The 21,480-nt window shown below is 35.5% G+C and overlaps 1 protein-coding gene across 3 annotated transcripts in view; it reads right to left on the bottom strand.

Moving 5' to 3' along the window:
* The window catches only part of PIK3CB (phosphatidylinositol-4,5-bisphosphate 3-kinase catalytic subunit beta), a 186,342-nt gene that overhangs the window by 45,909 nt on the left and 118,953 nt on the right, over nt 1-21,480 (bottom strand). For all 3 annotated transcript variants that reach the window (XM_047874706.1, XM_047874708.1, XM_047874707.1), the window contains 5 exons: nt 20,178-20,429; nt 18,281-18,377; nt 15,256-15,386; nt 11,540-11,590; nt 4,617-4,805 (listed from right to left, as the gene is read on the bottom strand). In XM_047874706.1, the coding sequence (XP_047730662.1) occupies nt 4,617-4,805; nt 11,540-11,590; nt 15,256-15,386; nt 18,281-18,377; nt 20,178-20,429 (720 nt within the window). The remainder of the gene's footprint in view (nt 1-4,616; nt 4,806-11,539; nt 11,591-15,255; nt 15,387-18,280; nt 18,378-20,177; nt 20,430-21,480) is intronic.

Here is a 21,480-nt window from a genome sequence, read left to right on the forward strand (position 1 = left end):
AACATTTAAATCTAAAAGCGGGGGAGGGGAAGTGAGAGAGAGAGAGACACACACAGAATCTAAAGCAGGCTCCAGGCTCTGAGCTGTCAGCACAGAGCCCGATGCAGGCCTTGAACTCACAAACCATGAGATCATGACCTGAGCCGAAGTCGGAGGCTTAACTGACTGAGCCACCCAGGCGCCCCTAAGTAAACATTTTTTTAAAAAGCTGATAATTATGATTCGTGGTCCTTCAAAGCTCACCCCTGTTGGACAAAAATCTTATTACTTAATATTTGATAGATTTCAATGGGTTTTCTTGAGTTTCCAAAGAAAACACACAAAATGTATGCAAGATTAGAGCTACAAAAACATGGCAAACAGATGGAAATGACCAGAGGACTTCTCTCACTTGACTGCTCAATCTCACAGTCATATTGCAAGAGGTAGCCAGTGAGTATCTGCCAGCTAGCCACCTTGTCATTTGTCATTTGACCTTATGCATGAAACTTGGACTTTTGAGAACTAAACATAGTTTTTAGTGTATTATTATTATTTTTTTTTATTTAACTTTATTTTTTATTTTTTAAAATTTACATCCAAATTAGTTATAGTGAAGCAGTGATTTCAGTAGATTCCTTAATGCCCCTTACCCACTTAGCCCATCCCCCCTCCCACAACCCCTCCAGCAACCCTCAGTTTGTTCTTTATGTTTATGAGTCTCTTTTGTTTTGTCCCCCTCCCTGTTTTCATATTATTTTTCTTTCCCCTCCCTTATGTTCATCTGTTTTGTCTCTTAAACTCCTCATATGAGTGAAGTCATATGATTTTTGTCTTTCTCTGACTAATTTCACTTAGCATAATACCCTCCAGTTCCATGCACATAGTTGCAAATGGCAAGGTTTCATTCTTTTTGATTGCTGAGTAATACTCCATTGTATATATATACCACATCTTCTTTCTCCATTCATTCATCAATGGACATCTGGGCTCTTTCCATACTTTGGCTAATGTTGATAGTGCTGCTGTAAACATGGGGGTGCATGTGTCCCTTTGAAACAGCACACCTGTATCCCTTGGATAAATGCCTAGTAGTGCAATTGCTGAGTTGTAGGGTAGTTCTAATTAGTTTATTATTTTAATTCTACTAATTATTCAACTGCTCTCATTAACTATGTCAAGTGCCCAAAATAGGTCAATAATATTTGAATGAATACCTAGCAGCTAAGTTAAAAGGTATTTTCTCAGATCAAGCAAATTTAACCTCATTGAAGATACTTTTTAAGAAATTAATTTTTCTGGGGTGCATGGGTGACTGAGTCCGTTGAGCATCCAACTCTTGATTTCAGCTCAGGTCATGATCTCACAGTTCCTGAGATAGAGCCCTGTGATGGGCTCTGTGCTGACAGCACAGAGACTGCTTGAGATTCTCTCTCTTCCTCTCTCTGTCCTACCACCTCTCAAAATAAATACACTTTAAAAAAATTAACTAAATTTTTCTATTATTTTACATTTACAGAAAAAAATAACACTTTTGAATTATGGGGACAGGGCTATTAGAGAAAAAATGTCTAAAAATGCTCCTAACAAGTGTAATAATGAAAAAAAAGTTTGACACATACTGGTTTAAAGATATGAAACACCTACCTCAGACCACTTTTTATCACTGATGAGACCACCCTCCCCACTTTGCCCAAAGTTCTAATAGACCAACAGTCCTCATTATGGAAAGAGGAGTCAAGGGGGACCATTTCCTGAGGGTCTGAAACAGTAGTTAAAAAAAAACTAGCATCCCCAGTTAACACATGGACTACAACACTACACACAAAAACAATACAGGGCAGATAACATTCTGTAATACTAGATGGTTAAACTATGCTGGGAATTAAAAAGAGCACTACTATTGGAAAGAAGTTACCTTTGGTAAGATTACTTACAATTATTAAAGAATTAATTATATAAATGTAAACTAAAAAAATTTGCAAAATTCACTACTTTAGTTTGAGGAAAGCTATGAGAGTGAATAGGGAAAAGGTGACTCAGCCATATAAATAATGAAGGCAGTGCCAATTAACTACCAGCCTTTTGCAAAGACTATCGAAACCCCTTCCACAATATGTCAACAGAATATTTTCCTGTGGATTAATGGAAGGCTACTCTTTTTTAAATCCTGGGGCAGTGGAGAAGCTGCTCTTCTACAGAATTTTCACCCACGGCTTTTGCCTTTAGTATTTATTGGAATACAAACTTTGCACCAGGCTCTGGCTCTCTACTTAAGACAGTCAATTTATTAAAAATTCAGTTTATATATTTTTTGCACTCATTCACTGTAACTGGCAATGGGACAAAGTTGTGAAAGCAAGCATGTTACTTTTTTTTTTTTTTAACTTTTTTAACGTTTATTTATTATTGAGAGACAGAGAGAGACAAAGCATGAGCATGGGAGGGACAGAGAGATGGGGAAACACAGAATCCGAAGCAGGTTCCAGGCTCTGAGCTGAAAGCACAGAGCCCGATGTGGGGCTCAAACTCACAAACTGCGAGATCATGACACCCAAGAGTTCCAAGCACATTACTATTTATTCCATCAACTTTTTTTCTCAAAACTACTAAAAAAGAGGATTAGGATTGGCTTTATTCTATTGAAATGGAGGACATTAGGTTATATCTGAAAACAATGCTTTAGATTACCTCATGGAAATGAGACAAGTATGCTAAATTCCCGAATGTAAAAAAAATTTCTGTCCCCAGGGTTCAAATAAAGAAATATTATGCATAAACTGGCTCATTCCATTTTCTGACAGTTGACCTAAGAAACCTCTCTCTCAGATATCCTTAAGAGTACAGCCAAAAATTTCTTCTATTTTAATGCTATACAAAATAATAATATGATGGATTTCTTGGATAAGCAGTTAGAACTGAACACTAATGGATACATTAGAAGCAGGCAAATGTGTCAAATAAAAAATGCTTATATCTTATGTTCCACCGTTACAGGGATTTCATAGAAAACTAACCTTGAATGTAAATAAGTAAGTAGTCAGAAGATAACTATGTCAAAACAATCAAAACCTATCTAAATGACAAAAATAGTTCCTTTTCAGAGTAAACAATGTTCATATGATCTGACTGTATAAATAGTTTAAATGAGGTACATTATAATACAATTAGGTAACATGATTCAAAAAACTGTTAAATACTAGAAATAAACTCAAGAGAAGTCCTTTCTAAACTCTAAACTTAGAGAAGTAAAATAATAAAATAAAATAAAATAAAAATAAATTTTAAATATATATGATTAAAATACATATGCATTTCTTGAAAATCTTTAAAAGTCATTTTATGGGACACCTGGGTAGCTCAGTCTGTTAGGCATCGACATCAGCTCAGGTCATGATTCTCATAGCTCATGAGTTTGAGCCCCACATCAGGCTCTGACCTGACACCTCAGCCTGCTCAGATTCTGTGTCCCTCTCACGCTCTGCCCCTCCCCCACTCATTCTCGCTCTCTTGCTCTCTCAAGAATAAACGTTAAAAAAAAATTTTTTTAAGTCATTATAGATTTTACAGCTGAAACGAATATAACGCTAATATAACTAGAATTAAATTAAAAAAAATTTTTTTAAGTTGCTATAGATTTACTAAGACCAGAAAACTTTTAAAAAGATCAGTTGAATTCAAACAAGTAAGGTAAACAAATTTGGTTATTTTAAACATACCAAATGTATTCATTCTGATTAAAAAACCATTTCAAGGATCTTTCTATAGAGCACTGATAACCATTGCATTTAATAAATGACAGTGCTTTTTCCAGCGTTCTGAAAATTAAATCAAGAAACTAAAATTTGTTTGGCTCTTTGAACAATTTTTTTCCTTTTTTTATTCTGCCTCAGGGCAAACATTCATCAATACTGCCCAACTAAAATGAATGTTAAAAGTGATCTAAAAGGTTTATGCCCTAAAACATCAGCTTCTAGAAAGAGGTAATTTTCAAACAATACACGTTCATTTTAGAACAGTCATCGCAAAAATTAAAGTCATTTTAATATTAAAACATTGGAGCTCATTGAATGAAACTGTTAGAAATAATCCAGAACCTACTTACTACGTGCAGGTAGTAATTACAATGATTACACCAAAAGCAATGTTTTAATTGTTCTTAGTGAAAGATATAGAAAACCTACCTAAAATCTGGAATTTTAAAATCTTAAACTTTCTAGTCTATCACTTAGAGTATATGTAAAGGTTTAAAACATGAAAATTTCTCCTATGGAAAATTATCCAATCTATGAAGAGATACCTATGTTAGAAAGGACAATGTATGGGGCGCCTGGGTGGCGCAGTCGGTTAAGCGTCCGACTTCAGCCAGGTCACGATCTCGCGGTCCGTGAGTTCGAGCCCCGCGTCGGGCTCTGGGCTGATGGCTCAGAGCCTGGAGCCTGTTTCTGATTCTGTGTCTCCCTCTCTCTCTGCCCCTCCCCCGTTCATGCTCTGTCTTTCTCTGTCTCAAAAATAAATAAATGTTAAAAAAAAAAAAAAATTTTTAAAAAAAAAAAAAAGAAAGGACAATGTACATGAAATCAACAAAGTACTATATATTCCCAAAAAGAATTATAAAAATTATCTTTTACTCTTACCTGAGCAACATCTTCAAGTTTATTCCACTTGATCGACAGCAGTAATTTTGGCAGTGACTGTGGGAAATTCTCTCTGCAATCTTGTCGCAAAGTCCAAATAAGATCCATTTCGTTCTCACACAGTTGAGACAAGGGATCCCTGTCCAAGATTTCTTTCAGTACAGCAAGAAACTTTTTTCCACCTCGACTCTAAGAAAGTAAAATACTCATTCATCACATAATTTAATTCTGTGAACAGCATTGGCAAACACTTAGCAAATTTATATACAAGAAATTTATAAACAATTTATGAGCTTTAACATGTAAGATACTAAAAATCGAATTCCTTAAAAAGATTACTAAGGATGGATGCCCTTTTTATATGTTTTATTGATAGAATATTAAATTTGTAAGCTAAGGATGAAGGAAAGAATTATTTTTAAACAGTTCTTAAAAAGGGGGGGAATACGGATTCTTTAAAAGTCCATGTGCAAACACTAGGTGGCAGAATTGCAATCTGGATTAAAAAGTCATTTATTATTTGAACTGAATTTCCTATCTTTCCATTTTAATTTTTAATTTCTATAAACAAATAAAACAACAAAGGCAAACCAAACATATGAAGTTTTTAAAAAAGTGTAAGTGTCTTGTTAGCTCAGAGGCATAAAAACCACTGGATTAAGCAATAAATCTTGGATAAAACTAAACATGAAACAAATACAGTTATCCCATTTTCTTTCCCAATCCTTGTAAGAATAAACTAAAATAATGAAGATGGCCCGTGCTATTTTTTGGATCTAGACTCTGAATTATAGTAACATGAAAAAAAAAAAGAGATTCATTTCCCATACTTAAAGAAAAACTTTATCATTTAGGCCAAAATACATTAAAAAAAAAACAAACAAAAAACCTTTCCAGAATAGGAATTTTTAACTGATATTTCATATAAGCATTAAACTAGTTATATTATTTTCTAAAGTAATGAGATTAAAAATAATATATGCACATGTACAAAAGAATGGGGATTATAATTCTCTACACAGACAGAACTGTCTATGTAAAAAATCTGAAAGAATCAACAAAAATATTACCGGAACATAATTAAAGCAAGATTGTAGAACACAGGTTAGTATACAAAAGTAAATTACTTTCCTATATATCAGCAATGTAAGTGCTATTTGAAATTAAAAACCTAATACCACTTACGTTAGCACCCAAAAATATGAAAACTTAGGTATAAAACTAACAAAATATGTACAAAATCTATATGAGGAAAACTACTGAACTCTGGTGAAAGAAATCAAAGAACTAAATAAACAGAAAGATATTCCATGTTCATGAATAGTAAGATTCAGTACTGTCAGAATGTCAGCTCTTCCCAACGTAATCAACAGATTTAATGCAAACCCAATCTAAATTCTGTAGATATCAATAAAGCGATTCTAAAGTTATATGGAGAGACAAAAGACTCAGAACAGCCAACACAATAATGAAGAAGCAATAAAGTTGAAGGATTGACACTACCCAACTTAGTAAAAATAAATGTGAAACACAAAACTATAAAACTCCTAGCAGATAATATAAGAGAAAACCTAGATGACCTGGGGTTTGGCAATGGTTTTTTACATATAATACCAAAGGCATGATCCATCAATTAAAGAACCATTAATCTGGATTTCAGTAAATTTAAAATTATCTCCTCTGTGAAAGACACTGTCAAGGGAATGAAGAGAGAAGCTACAGATTGGGACAAAATACCTGCAAAAAGACTTACCTGATAAAGGACCATTACCCAATTACACAAACAGCTCTTAAAAACTCAACAATTAGAAAATAAACCATCAGACTAAAATATAAGTCCTGAACAGACAGCTCACCAAACAAGGTACAGACATAACAAGAGCATATAAAACGATGCTTAACATCATATGTCATCAGGGAAAGGCGAATTAAACAAATAAGAGATAAGACTACACACCTATTAGAATGGCCAAAATCCAGAACACTGACAACATCAAATGCTGTTGAGGATATGGAGCAACTCTTATTCACTGCTGGTGGGAATGCAAAACACTGCAACTGCTCAGAAAGACAGTGTGGCAGTGTCTTACAAAACTAAACATACTCTTACCATACAATCCAGTAATCATGCCCCTTCGTATTTACCAAAAGGAGTTGAAAATTTATGCCCACCAAAAACCCAGCACATGGATGTTTACAGCATCTTTATTCAAAATTGTCAAAATTTAGAAGCAACCAAGATGTCCTTCAGTGGGCGAATGGATAAACTGTAATACATACAGACAACGGAGTATTATTTAACACTAAAAGGAAAAGAGCTTTCATGCCACAAAAAGACATGGAGGACCCTTAAGTACATAGCACTAAGGGAAAGAAGCCAGTTTGAAAAGCTGCATACTCTATGATTCCAACTTATATAACATGTAGAAAAGACCAAACTATGGAGAGAATAAAAAGATCAGTGGTTGCCAGGGGTAGGGTGGGGAAATGTATAGGCAGAGCACAGAGGATTCATGGGACAGTAAAAATATTCTGCATAATATGATAGTGATAAAAACATATCACACATTGTCCAAACTCACAAAATACACAACACCAAGAATGAAACCCAAGGTAAACAAACTATGGACTTTGGGTGATTATGATTTGTCAATATAGGTGCATTCTTGGCAACAAATAAACCACTTTGGTGAGTGATGTCGCTAATGGGAAAGGGAGATGCATGTGAAGGGATAGGGGTATATGAGAAATCTCTGTACCTTCCTGCTTATTTTGTTGTGATCCTAAAACCGTTCTTTAAAAAAATTATTTTACACACACACACACACACACACACACACACACACAATGTACGATTACAATGGGTTTATATTCAGACCTTCAACCTAAAAATGGTATGCTCTCTTTTACAGGCTTGACAGGGTTTCTCCGAAAAATTATCATGACAAGTCATCAGAATCTGAAAATCAAACTCCTACACTTACTTACACATCTCAAAATGAAACCTGCTGCTGCAAACAACACAGTATAAATTGTTCATGTCAGCGAAACACAGACTGCTGTTAAATACTGCAAAAAGCTAGCAAACCTACTGTAATTTTGTGAATCAAAATTAGACTCTACAGACCTACTGTAAGTAAATATCCTGAAGACCTATGAGTAAACTAAGAGGGAAAAGCAAGGGGATTGGCTCTATAATTGTACTGTGATTGTTTACCGAGCTATGAAAAGCACAGCACTGAATAAAGCCAAGGTAAAAATAAACAACTACCAGAAATGTGGCAGGAAGCCCAAAGAAAACACAGAATCTTACATTCTTTTGCAAAACCCAAAATAATCAGTAATGAAAACCTACACTGTATAGGGTAAATGGTGATCTTATACACCTGTTCAAATGTTTGAACTAAAGTAAGATAATGGTGGAAAGCAATTAACACTAACATTTATATTCTCTATTTTTCTTTACATGTGGATTTTTCAAAAACCATATACATATTATAACAGTGATTACTGACTAGAATAAATCAAAGCAAACACACTTTGCTATAAGCACATCAAAAAAATGAGTGTGGCTTTCCCCCCCTTCCCAATGGGGGGGATATGGGTATGAGGGGGCATGAAAGGAAGCGATGGCTATCGCTGTAACATAAAGGTTCAAGGAGAAACAAGTGTTGATATAGAAGCCACAGGAAGTTGTCCAGAGATCTAGCTAACATAATTAATGAAGGTGGCTACACTAAACAACAGCTTTTTAATGTGCACGAAACATATTTATATTAGAAGGAAATGCCATCTAAGACTTTCACAGCTACAGGGGAGAAGTCAATGTCTGGCTTCGAAGCTTCAAAGGACAGGCAGACTCTCTTGTTAGGGCTCACACAGCCGGTGACTTTAAGTTGAAGCCAGTGCTAAATGACCATTCCAAAATCCGATGGCCCTTAAGAATTATGCTAAATCTACTCTGCCTGTGCTCTATAATAAATGGAACAACAAAGCCTGATGACAGCACATCTGTTTACAACATGGTTTACTGAATATGTTATGCTCACTGTTGAGACCTACTGGTCAGAAAAAAAGATTCTTTTCAAAACTTTAGTACTGACAATGCACCTGGTCATCTAAGGGCTCTGATGGAGATGTACAATTAGACTGATGTTGTTTCATGCCAGCTAACACAATATCCACCCTGCAATCCATAAACTAAGGAGTAATTTCAACTTTCAAGCCTTATTATCTAGGAAATACATTTTGTGAGGTCAAAGTTGCCACAGTGATTCCTCTGATGGATGTGGACAAAGTAAATTGAAAACATTCTGGAAAGGATTCACCATTCTAGATGCCATTAAGAACATTCATCATTCATGAAAGAGGTCAAAATATCAACATTAACAAGGAGTTTGGAAGAAGTTGATTCCAACCCTCATGGATGACTTTGAGTGTTTCAAGACTTCAGGGGAGGAAGTAACCGCAGATGTGATAAAAACAGCAAGAGAACCAGAAGTGAAGCCTGAATATGTGACAGACATGATGCAATCTCATGATAAAATGTGAACAGATGAGGACTTCTTTTTTTTTTTTTTTCAACGTTTATTTATTTTTGGGACAGAGAGAGACAGAGCATGAACGGGGGAGGGGCAGAGAGAGAGGGAGACACAGAATTGGAAACAGGCTCCAGGCTCTGAGCCATCAGCCCAGAGCCTGACGCGGGGCTCGAACTCACGGACTGTGAGATCGTGACCTGGCTGAAGTCGGACGCTTAACCGACTGTGCCACCCAGGCGCCCCAGATGAGGACTTGTTTCTTATGGATCAGCAAAGAAAGTGTTTTTTAAGTTTATTCATTTTTGAGGCGGGGGGGGGGGGGGCAGCGAGAGGGGGAGACACAGAATCCGAAGCAGGCTCGAGGCTCTGAGCCGTGAGCACAGAGCCCGATGCGGGGCTCAGACTCACGACTGTGAGATCATGACCTGAGCCAAAGTCGAATGCTTAGCCAACCGAACCACCCAGGTGCCCCAAAGAAAGTGGTTTCTTGAGATAGAATCTACCGCTGGTAAAGATGCTGTGAAGTCTGTTGAAATGACAACAAAGGATTTAGAATATGACATAAACTTAGTTGATAAAGCAGCAACAGGGATTGAAAGGATGGACTCTAATTTTGAAACAAGTTCTACTGTGGGTAAAATGCTATTAAGCAGATTGCATGCTGCAGAGAAATCGTTCCTAAAAGGAAGAAGAGTCAATAAATGCAGCAAACTTCATTGTGGTCTTATTTTAAGAACTGCCACAGTTACCCCCACCTTCAGCAACTTCCACCCTGATCAGTCAGAAGTCATCAACATCAAGGCAAGAACTTCCACCACCAAACAGATTAGAACTTGCTGAAAGCTCAGGTAATGATTAGCACTTTTTAACAAAAAGTGTTTTTAAATTAAGGTATGTATATTGTGTTTTAGGTGTAATGCTGTAGCACATGTAAGATTACAGTACAGTGTAAACATAACTTTTATATGCAGTAGGAAGCCAAAAAATTCATGACTCACTTTATTGTGATATTCCCTTTACTGCAGTGGTCTGGAACAGAACCCACAGTATCCCCAAGGTCTGCCTATAATTGCATGGCAAGCTGATAAGCGTATACTTGCACTTCTTTGGTGTCATTAAAAAGAAGTGCTCTCAAAGTATTTATGGTAGTAGATGACTTGTACTGCAGGACTATGGATATTTTTGAAAACTCTTAATGGCAAAGCAGAAGACACCCTGAGCCAGACATTTCTCCAACTAGCCAACATTAAATAGAGCTTTGATTCTGTGTAAATGAAAAAAACATACACTCTCTCCATTTTGCCTTCTGGCCTCTATATAATTAACCGTTCTATGTAGAATGGCCTTATACGGAAGACACATAAAAACTGTAAACAGACAACATGGTAAGAGAACATTAGGTCAGACTCAGAAAAGTCTTAAATGATCTTAAGAGTAAAAAAATTAAACTAAAAAGTATAGGTGGTAGAAAAATTGCATACGGTGTAAACTAAACAAAGTAATCTACTTCGTAGTTTTTGGGTACAAACAATGGGTATGTGTGGCAGAAATTACTGTTTATTCCTCAGTATGCATTCTGCTCTTCATCCTTTATTAACTAGAATCTTTTTCTGGCCAAGCACATGACTGCCCAGCCTACGACTACATTTCCCAGCCTCACTTGTGGTTAGGTATGGCCATGTGAGGAAGTCCTGATTAATGAGATGTGAGCAGCAATGAGGCATATAAATGATATCCTCAAAAAGAATGGGTACGGCCTCTACTCTTGCTTTCCCTATTCCTTGCTGACTGCACCATAATACACAAGAAACTTAAGCACCAGTATTAAACTTGAGACAGAAAGTACACACTAACATGACAGAGCACCAAGATGGAAGAAACTGATTCCCCAGCACTGTAAATCCTGGCCTGATTATATATGCTGTTACATGAGATAAATAAAATTACAGCCTCTTCATCCAACTGAATACTATTCAAAAAGACAGTAGTGTCAATCTATGAGGTGGCATAGCATCCCTTAAAGACTAGCTGCTGGGGGTGCTTGGCTGGTTCAGTCAGTAGTGCATGCAACTCTTGATCTCACACTGGTGAGTTCAAGCCCCATGTTGAGCATGGCACCTATATATATATATAGTATATACAATACAATACAATAAAAAAGACAAGCTGCTAAACCTGTGCTTATATCAGAAAAGGGTTTACCACTGAACACAGACCACCTACAAACAGCTGCCATTCAACAAAAAACATAGTATGTACATACTCACATACACTCTCAGGCTATTCTTCCATAAGAGTATGGTCATCTATAAGCTCATTACCATAAATGAGATGAAAGTAACTAATAAGGAGAAAGGGTCCTTTTAAAACCTTGATACTTACTGATACATTAGCACTGTCACTGCTTGCAATCTCAGCTGCCTTCTCGATTATCTGTTAAAAAAAAACTTTTAAAATTAAATTTTGGCTCTTGCATTTGGAAAATTTTAATTGTAAATGATTATAATTGTACTTAGACTAAAAGAAACAACATATGGTCTGGCATTTCTATGCTTTATAATGTAAACATGAATTTTAAATGCAAAATGGTATTATACAGTGATTCCCAATCTTCGAACTTTTTTTTAAATCTTTTTAGAAAATATTTTTATTTATTTTTGAGAGACAGAATGCGAGCAGGGAGGGGTAGAGAGAGAGGGGGACAGAGGATCAAAAGCAGGCTGCACACTGACAGCGGCAAGCCCGATACGGGGCTGGAACTCACCAACCATTAGATCATGACCTGAGCCTAAGTTGGACACTCAACAGACTGAGCCACCCAGGCGCCCCCCCCCCCCCCCATCCCAATCTTTAAACTCTTGACAACTGGGTATCAAGGGTATTATTATAAGGGACTGTGACTCCTAGGGTGCACTAGCATTGTCTCTAGACAAAATAAGCAATGGCTTGCATATGCATATGAAAGAATTTTAAATACAGGTAAATATTTTCTGCTTAAGAAAATGCAAAGGTATACAAGAGTTACTAAATAGTAAGTTTTTGTCACTGTTTTTCTGAATTAACATAACAAAAGTAGAGTATCAAGAGACACCTGTTTGAATTCATTAAGTTCTAAACGGGCTCTGATTCTTTTTTGTAAGTTTATTTATTTTGAGAGTGAGAGAGAGAGAATGAGGTAGGGGCAGAGAGAAAAAGAGGTAAAATGCCAAGCAGGCTCTGCACTGTCAGCACAGAGCTCAAACCCATGAACTGTGAGATCATGACCTGAGCCAAAATCAAGAGTCCGATGGTTAACCAACTGAGCCACCCAGGTGCCCTTTAAAGAGACTCTGATTCTTGAAAAGACGGGAAAAATCAGTGGTTAAAGAATCTGAAGATTTATATCCTGATACTGAGTTATATAATCCTAAATGAATAATTTAACTGTATCCTCAAATGTAAAGTGCAGTGATAACTCTTATCCTATTTCATAGGGTTGTTATAAAAACAAAATGAGAGTACAGTCATTAATCAATAACCACAAAATTGACTTGAAAAGCAAAAGGTACACAAATGATCACAACAAAAACTATTAAATAAAAAACACAGGGAACCTTCACCTTTTCTATCTGTATTAACTGATATTTTAAATGATTGCATATAAATTGTACAATTAAAAAAACCCAATAATTATAAACATATTTATACATATTTAAAGAAAAACCCTCTATCTCAAATTCATCTTCAAAGACAGACTAAGAGATTACAAAAGCAAAAAGTTTAGTGATGTAAGCAATATTTTTTTTGTTTTTTAATAATTGGACCTCTCTTGAAATAGCAGGTGAAAACTATTTAAATTTGCAGAGGGTGTTCTATTTGTAAAAATGCTCCAAAATGCACCACATTTTATATATATATATATATATATATATATATATATATATATATATATATATATATAATGGAGTATTACTCGGCAATCAAAAAGAATGTAATCTTGCCATTTGCAACTACGTGGATGGAACTAGAGAGTATTATGCTAAGCGAAATTAGTCAGAGAAAGACAAATATCATATGACTTCACTCATATGAGGACGTGAATAGACAAAACAGATGAACATAAGGGAAGGGAAGCACAAATAATATAAAAACAGGAGGGGGACAAAACAGAAGAGACTCTTAAATATGGAGAACAAAGAGAGGGTTACTGGAGGGATTGTGGGAGGAGGGAAGGGCTAAATGGGTAAGGGCACTAAGGAATCTACTCCTGAAATCATTGTTGCACTATATGCTAACTAACTTGGATGTAAATTTAAAAAATTAATTACCTCAAAAAATAATAATAAAATGCACCCCATTTTGGAGCATCTAGGTGGCTCAGTCGGTTCAGTATCTGGCTCTTAATTTCGGCTGAGGTGATGATCTCATGGTTTGTTGGATCGAGTCCTGCACCCAGCTGAGCGCTGAGAGCTCAGAGTCTGCTTGGGATTCTCTCCTCCTACTTTGCTTCTCCCCCCATTTCATCCAAAAGAAACTATAATTGTTGAACTCACACTATAACAACACAAAAATAGTTGCAGCTTATACTATTAAATGTATCACAAGTAGCTATGCCTTCTGGTTAAATTGCTATTCTAAGGAATAAAGCCAAGGCATGAATGCAAAGAGGAGTCAAAATACCTTTTTCTACTCAATGAACACTAAGGTCTATGGTTCTTGACATATCTGAGATTTGAGATTTCTGCTGTAATAACCCCTATTATTACTAATCAGGAAAATACTTTAGAAGAATTTGAAATAAAAAGGCTTATTTTTTTATTTTTTTACATTTATTTATTTTGAGAGAGAAACAGCATAAGCGGGTGAGGGGTAGAGAGAGATGGAGTGAGAGAATCCCAAGCCGGCTCCGCACTGACAGATGTGGGGCATGAATGGACCATGAGATCATGACCTGAGCTGAAACCAACAGTCAGATGCTTAACCAACTGAGCTACCTCGGTGCCCCGAAAAGTTGCTTCTTATGTTGATAAAGTTCAATTAAAATGAGAGTAAAGAAGAAACATTAGGTAACAAGTTTAATTTACATACTACTTTAGAAATCTATTCTATACAGGTCTGGTAGTGCTGGATTTTAAAATACAATTGATTTGAATATTATTTAGTGTGATATCAAATTTATTTATTTCTTTTGAAAAACAGAGAGAGAGAGAACATGAGCAGGGGAGGGGCAGAGAGGGGAGGGGCAGAGATGATCCCAAGCAGGCTCTTCACTGTCAGCACAGAGACCGATGTGAGGCTCTAACTCATAAACCGTGAGATCGTGACCTGAGCCAAAATCATGAGTCGAATGCTTAGCTGACCGGTATATTATCAATTTTTAAGGGAAGTTTATTCTCACATAGATTAAGGAAATAAAATAAATTAGTTATTCTCTGAGAATTTGCTTCAAGATTTTCTCATAAAAATCAGCATCAATCACACGTGAAGCAATGATGCCAAGCCTGAAGATAAAACATATGACAACTTAGCTCTCTTAGAATATAAATTAGCAAAGCCCCATTTTCAAATCCACGAGATACCCTCCAGATTGCCAAGATAAGCAGTTTGTATACTAAGGAAATGTGTTTAGAAATGGAAGTCCTTGGTATAGATTCTACATAAATAACAGTACCTTAGGAAGTCTTCCTAATAGTAATATTCAACATAAACTATCTGTTCTTTGAATACCAATTCCAACAACAGCAGTGACTATGTCTTTAATCCCTGAATATGCTGGGCAAACTTTAAGGACTTTTCACATGCTCAGATTTACATATGAATGCATTTACAGCTGTTTTCAATTGAAAAGAACCTCAGAGAACCATTATAATTTCCTCATTTTATAAATGAGAAACCTGACTTCCAGAGATACTATGTTCTACCTGGTCAGTGATGAAGCCAAGACTAAGTAAGAGTTAGCTGGCTCCATGCTCAGTGGTCTTTCCACTGAATCAAGCTGACAACATATGTGACGTTTGGAAAGAAAAAGTTTTTGTAAAGTTTCATTATAAACATGTAGAGCCAAGAACTAACAATTCAATGATTTTCATACATAGCGGCCTTTAAAATAATTAGCTTACCTTATCAAAGGGAGGATAATAATAAGGTTGTTTTTTATTCTCTGGGAATTTGATATGCAAAGCTGTTGCATTTTCCGTATATGGATTTGTCTGAACAGTTCCCATTGGATTCAACATTTCTTCAAGTTCATCTAAAATATGCAAATAATTTTGATTCTCAAAAAATGTTTTTGAAACTAAACTAAAATTCTTAATAGATTTCAACCATGAAAATTATTTTTAAAGTATGTTACCTAAGGAATTTGTCAGATAATTTTATCAGTAAGCCTCTAATTTTCTGCTAATACTTGACACAAGAGTTGAATGCGTTTACACACATCTCTAAAATGAGAAAGTTTACAAAAATTAATACGTACCTCACATCTTCCTTCAAATTTGGTAAGAATTCTCAATCTTGAAAAAGACTTCATTGGAATTGCTTCCCATCAAAATAACGTGACCCAAAAAATTTTCCTAACTTCATCACATATAGAGATTTCTTATTTTCTGTGGTCACCATAGTACCCAAACTGTTATTTCTGAGGGTCATCAATGACATTTTTTTGAACAAACCTAATGCTATTTATGTTCCTAGACCATTCCATAACTGCTGATACAGTTAAACACCTCTCCAGTAGTCTCTGCAATACTCCATTCAAGTGGTACTGCTATAAACTGCTTCTTTCTTCAAGGCACTGCTCCCACACTCTAAAATGGTCCATTCACAGACTTGTGCATAGGCATCTTACATTTCAATGCTCTCATAAAACCCCGGAGTTCATGTAACTTTCATTTCACAGATAAACTATTAAAAAGACATTAAACTCAAGATAAGAGAACAGAATTAGCAGTACATCCTCAAGTCTCCCGTCTGCAAACTAGTATGTCCTTCCTTACACTGATTTTTAGCAGTTGTTCTCTCCTAAGGAAACAAAAGATAAAAATCCATTGTGTCCAGGCCTAATATCCAGATACTATGCACACTCGAATTATTTGCCAATGCTAGAAAATCTTCACAAAGTATTTGCAAGTTTCAGGTCCTGATCAATTCTTTGCTCATGTTTAATATCGTCAAATTTCATAGAAGGAAGCAATTCTCATCATTTATACACTTCTAAATCAGATTTCTGAGCAAACTAAAATCTTATGGTAGCATTATACTTCCTTGTCCTATAACATGCAATCTATCTAAACTAAAATGTACCATTTTAGTATTCTTATCAGTCCCAAACACATAGAGGTAACCTTGCTTAAAAGGGGTTACAAAAAGGCACTCTAATACATTATAGAGAGTATGAATTGGTACAGTCTCTACTGGAGAGCAATTTGTGATTATTCATCAAAATTACAAATGTATTTACTCTTTTTTATTTTAAAATTCCAAGTTTTTATTTTTTTTTAAGTTTTTATTTTAATTCGAGTTAGTTAACATAGAGTGATTTATCAGTTTCAGGTGTACAGTAACAAATGTATATATTCTTTAACACAATAAACCCATCTCTAGGAAATCTTATACAAATACCTACACATAAGCAAGGTTATTCATTGTAACACTTGCTTAAATTATCAAAAGATAAGTCTACTTTAAAAAGCATCAGCAGCACTCTAGATAGATACATAAGGTTAAAAGGGCAAGAGCAGAACACTGCACAGAAAATGCTACTTTCTTTCAGAATGGAAAAAAAATAGAATATTTCCTAGTGTACACATGAAGAAATCGGGAAAGATATAAAAGCAACCAGAAATGTGATTATATACCCTTTAGTGACGACCTAGGGACTCTAGATAATAGATTTGAAAAAAAAAAAAAAAAGACTATTTGTATTTCAGCCTCACTCCTACAGAGATAAAGTGACAATTCTAGAGTTGATACATGCAGAGAAAATGTGTTCATTTATTATTTTTCATGTTATATTTTGTTAGAGATGAAGTCAGGTTCATGGTATGCCAAGTTAATACTGTCCAAAATCATCAATTCTGCCAAAAATACGAGTCAAGTTGCTTGGAGATTCTGGAGAACATGTGTGAATCTAAATTAAGGTTTTGAAAGAAGTATAACTGCTGAAATGCATAACTTTTACTGTTATGACACTCACAGTTTCTCTTAAGAAATGCATAAATGCATACTATTCTATATTTTGGGAATAACATGATTAATAAAAACTATTACAAGTATATGTAGGAAAGAGCAGAAATTAAAGAATATATATATACACATAAAATATTAGAATATGAGGAGTTTTAAATACGTCTGTGAGGAACTGATTATCCAAAACCAGTTTCTCAGATGGCAACTACTAATAAATGAATATTTTCAAACGTCTGTCACCCACAAAGTAATTTTAAAATGCACATAAATTCACAATTTTATTAACTGTATTAATGAGCTATGAAGGCAGGGGGAAAAAAAGAAAACCACTATTACAATGCAAAGCTTACACTAAAAACTTCCAACATTCAAAAAAAACCAATATGGAATAATGGAAAGAGTCAAGCAATCTTTTGTATAAACCCTGGTTTTGAGCCAATTATGTACGACTGACCAACTTATCATCTCTGAGGTTCACTTTTCTCATCTGTAAAATGGAGATAAAACTATCTACCTTATTGGGGTGCTCTGCATAATATTTAAGAAATACAGACAAATTATAGCTCAAATTTCGCATTAAAGCCAACTAAACACTTATTGTATTTTTACTATTCCTCCCATATTAGTGGATGTGCCTTCTATTAGTGCAGTAAATTTAGTACGACTAAGCACAACAAAGGTTGTTATAAGACTTTGTTTTTTAGGACACTTTCTCCAAAACCTGCAAAAATAAAATGTTTAAAACAACAACATATTCATTAAGAAAACAAATATATTCAGATATAAATCACTTTTTAAACATATTAAAACAATCTGTGGGAATCTGTTTTAGAAAGAATAATAAAGATATGAAATGAAGGTTTCTTTACTAAACTAAAAGAATAGTGAGTCATAAAGAAACAGTAACTAGTCCACATGCCAAAAGTTACTCTTTAAGTATTAGGATATAAATCTTACCAGGAAATGAAGACCAGCTGTGCAATATTATGTCTCCAGATCTCAACTGTCCTTTAAAGTCAAAAACCATTGTATTTACCCATGCTACAGGATAATGCTGTTGAAAAAGATACCATTGCATAAATACGCTGAAAATGAACTTTAGCATGTAAATGTGTACATGCCCTTTGTTTCAAAAATTTAGTTGTAGAAATTGCTAGAGTTCCCGATGATTTCCAAAAAATCATCCAAAATAAAACAAGATATACATGGAAAAATGTTCAAGATCTTTACAGTGGTTCAAGAAAACTCTGAAAGCCAATTAATGTCTCATGATAAAATAACATATCCAAAAAACAGTATTTAATGTATAAACATTGCAAGTGATAAGGAATTTTTAATGATTCAAGAAACTATGCATGATATAATGTCAGGCTGTATGTTTTAAGAGCTTTAAGCCTAAGTAAATCTTACGTAGGAGAAGGCAATGTACTCTGGTATTGTAGAATTTATTAATATTTCTAAAAAGGAAGTGCCAAGCTCACAGACTTACACAGGTATCTAGACCAATTAACTTGGTCACAATTTATCAAAAATACTCATAAATAGTCAAAAGCTTTTAGTAAAATTCTGTATCAGTGGAAGAAAAAACACTGAGGAAATAACTCTTCTGTGACTTTCACATCCTAAAATTTATTTTTTTTAACTATATGGTAATAGCCACAAGAAAAGCCTTGCATTCTCACAGTAAAAAATAAAGGATACAAATACACATACATAAATATAGTAACCAGTTTTTTTAAAAAAGTATACAATTCATGCCTCCATGCCTTCTAAACTTATAAGAAAATGAAAAAGACCTGACTAAAAACAGGAAATGGAAGATGAGAGTATCAGAACAGGTACACCATCCTTTTTCCACAACCTCAAAATCTAACAAACTCGAAAAACTAAAGGTCTGTTCATAACTCATTTGACAGTGCAGGGCACCTCGGTGGCTCAGTCGGTTGAGCATCCATCTGACCTCGGCTCAGGGCATGATCTCGAGGTTCATGAGTTCCAGCCCCACATCAAGCTTGCTGATGTCAGTGTGTAGCCTGCTTTGGATCCTCTGTCCCCTCTCGCTGCCCCTCCCCACTCATGCGCGCATGCAAGCGCTCTCTTTCTCTCAAAAATAAACCTTAAAAAAAATAAATAATTCATTTGACAGTAAAACGTGGTCAGAAATGGCATGAACTTAACTGATACTCTTCATTTGTCTCATTCAGTATGAAAGTCACAGATTTCACTGTTGGATACTGATGTGTTTGATTACAGATTTGTGCTCCAGATCCCAAAGGGTGTGTTGAGTGAAGTGTGTTGTGTAATCTTTCTAAAATTCAAACAATTCTGAGTGTTCAAGTATATGTGGCACCTAGAATTTTAGTTAAGGGACTGTGGACATATAATTTTTTAGATCTTTTCATTCATTTTTATCTGTATCTTTTTAAGTTTATTTATTTTGAAATAAATAAAGGGGGGGAATGAGTGAGGGAGGGGCAGAGAGAGGGGGACAGATAATCCAAAGCAAGTTCTGTGCTGTGAGCACAGAGCCCGACCCAGGGCTCAAACTCACAAACTGTGAGATCATGACCTGAGCCGAAGTCGGACGCTTAAGTGACTGAGCCACCCAGGCACCCCTCACCTCTCTCTTCTTAAAAGTATAATATTTATAATAGAACACTTACAGTAGGACATTTGCTAAAACAAATCTGCCAGAAGAGAAAATAAATAAACAGAATATAAAAATGGATATTGTCTTTTTAAAATCACTTCTTATGGACCAAAGTTATATGATAAAATTTCACTTATATTACTCAATTATTTCAGAGTCTTAAAATCATTCCATTATAAAAATTTTTCAGTAGTGCATAATTACCACTTTCCCAGATTTCCGGATGGTCTGATATTTAGAGGGATTAATAGTTTTAGTCGATTTTTTCGTTTTCACTTTATCCAAAACTGCATAAATAGCAAAACATAATCGAGCCATTCGTGGCAGGTCACAAATATTTATATCAAATTCCAGTGGTTCATTCCAAATGTGATCATTTTTCCCTGATATCTCTGAGCTTACGATGGTTTTACACAGAAGTTCGGTACCATGAAAAAGGCCAGCCCTGACATGAACCTATGATGAAGGAGAGAAAAACAAACACAGATTTATGAACACTGTACTAATGAACACCTCTATTTTTTTTTAATTTTTTTTTCAACGTTTTTTATTTATTTTTGGGACAGAGAGAGACAGAGCATGAACGGGGGAGGGGCAGAGAGAGAGGGAGACACAGAATCGGAAACAGGCTCCAGGCTCCGAGCCATCAGCCCAGAGCCTGACGCGGGGCTCGAACTCACGGACCGCGAGATCGTGACCTGGCTGAAGTCGGACGCTTAACCGACTGCGCCACCCAGGCGCCCCTGAACACCTCTATTTTGAAGAAAAATCGTATACTGGGAGAAGGAGCATACCAACTCTAGGAAAAACCTTTTGTCCACAGAACCATCAGGCTATAATTAATCAGTAGATACTTCACTGAACTGTTATTTTAACCTATTTTTCACTTAATCCAAGAGGTCTCAATGTATGTATAAACAGATCTACAGAAACCAAGACCATAAATATAAAAACTATTACTATCATATGCTCACTTCCACTGACTTCATTTACTCGGGATCTTGTCTTACTCTTCTGCAAAACTGGAAAGGAAGTGATGGATGGAATGTCTCCCAAGTCTCTTCCTACATTTAAAAAATTTTTATTTTAGAAGGAGAGAGAGAGTGGAGGTGAGGTGCAAAGGGAGGGAGGGAGGGAGGGAGGGAGGGGGAGAGAGGGAGAGAGAGAGAGAGAGAGAGAGAGAGAGAGAGAGAGAGAGAATCTTAAGCAGGATTCAATCTTAAGCAGGCTCAGCATGGAGCCTGACATGGTGCTTGCTCCCACAACCCTGCAATCATGACCTGAGTGGAAATCAAGAGTCAGAGGTTTAACCAACTGAACCATCAGGCGCCCTTATTTTCCTACTTTGAAACCATCATCAAGCCTACACTGCGTACAAGCCTATACTGTATAAGCTTAAATAAAAAATAAAATAACAAAATACAATATATACTCACTAAAAGCATATTCACATTTTGACAGTACAAAGAAATGAATACAAATAAAACTAGTACTATGATAGTAAGAA

The sequence above is a fragment of the Prionailurus viverrinus genome, chromosome C2 (assembly GCF_022837055.1).
Source record: "Prionailurus viverrinus isolate Anna chromosome C2, UM_Priviv_1.0, whole genome shotgun sequence".
In the NCBI taxonomy this organism is placed as follows: domain Eukaryota; kingdom Metazoa; phylum Chordata; class Mammalia; order Carnivora; family Felidae; genus Prionailurus; species Prionailurus viverrinus.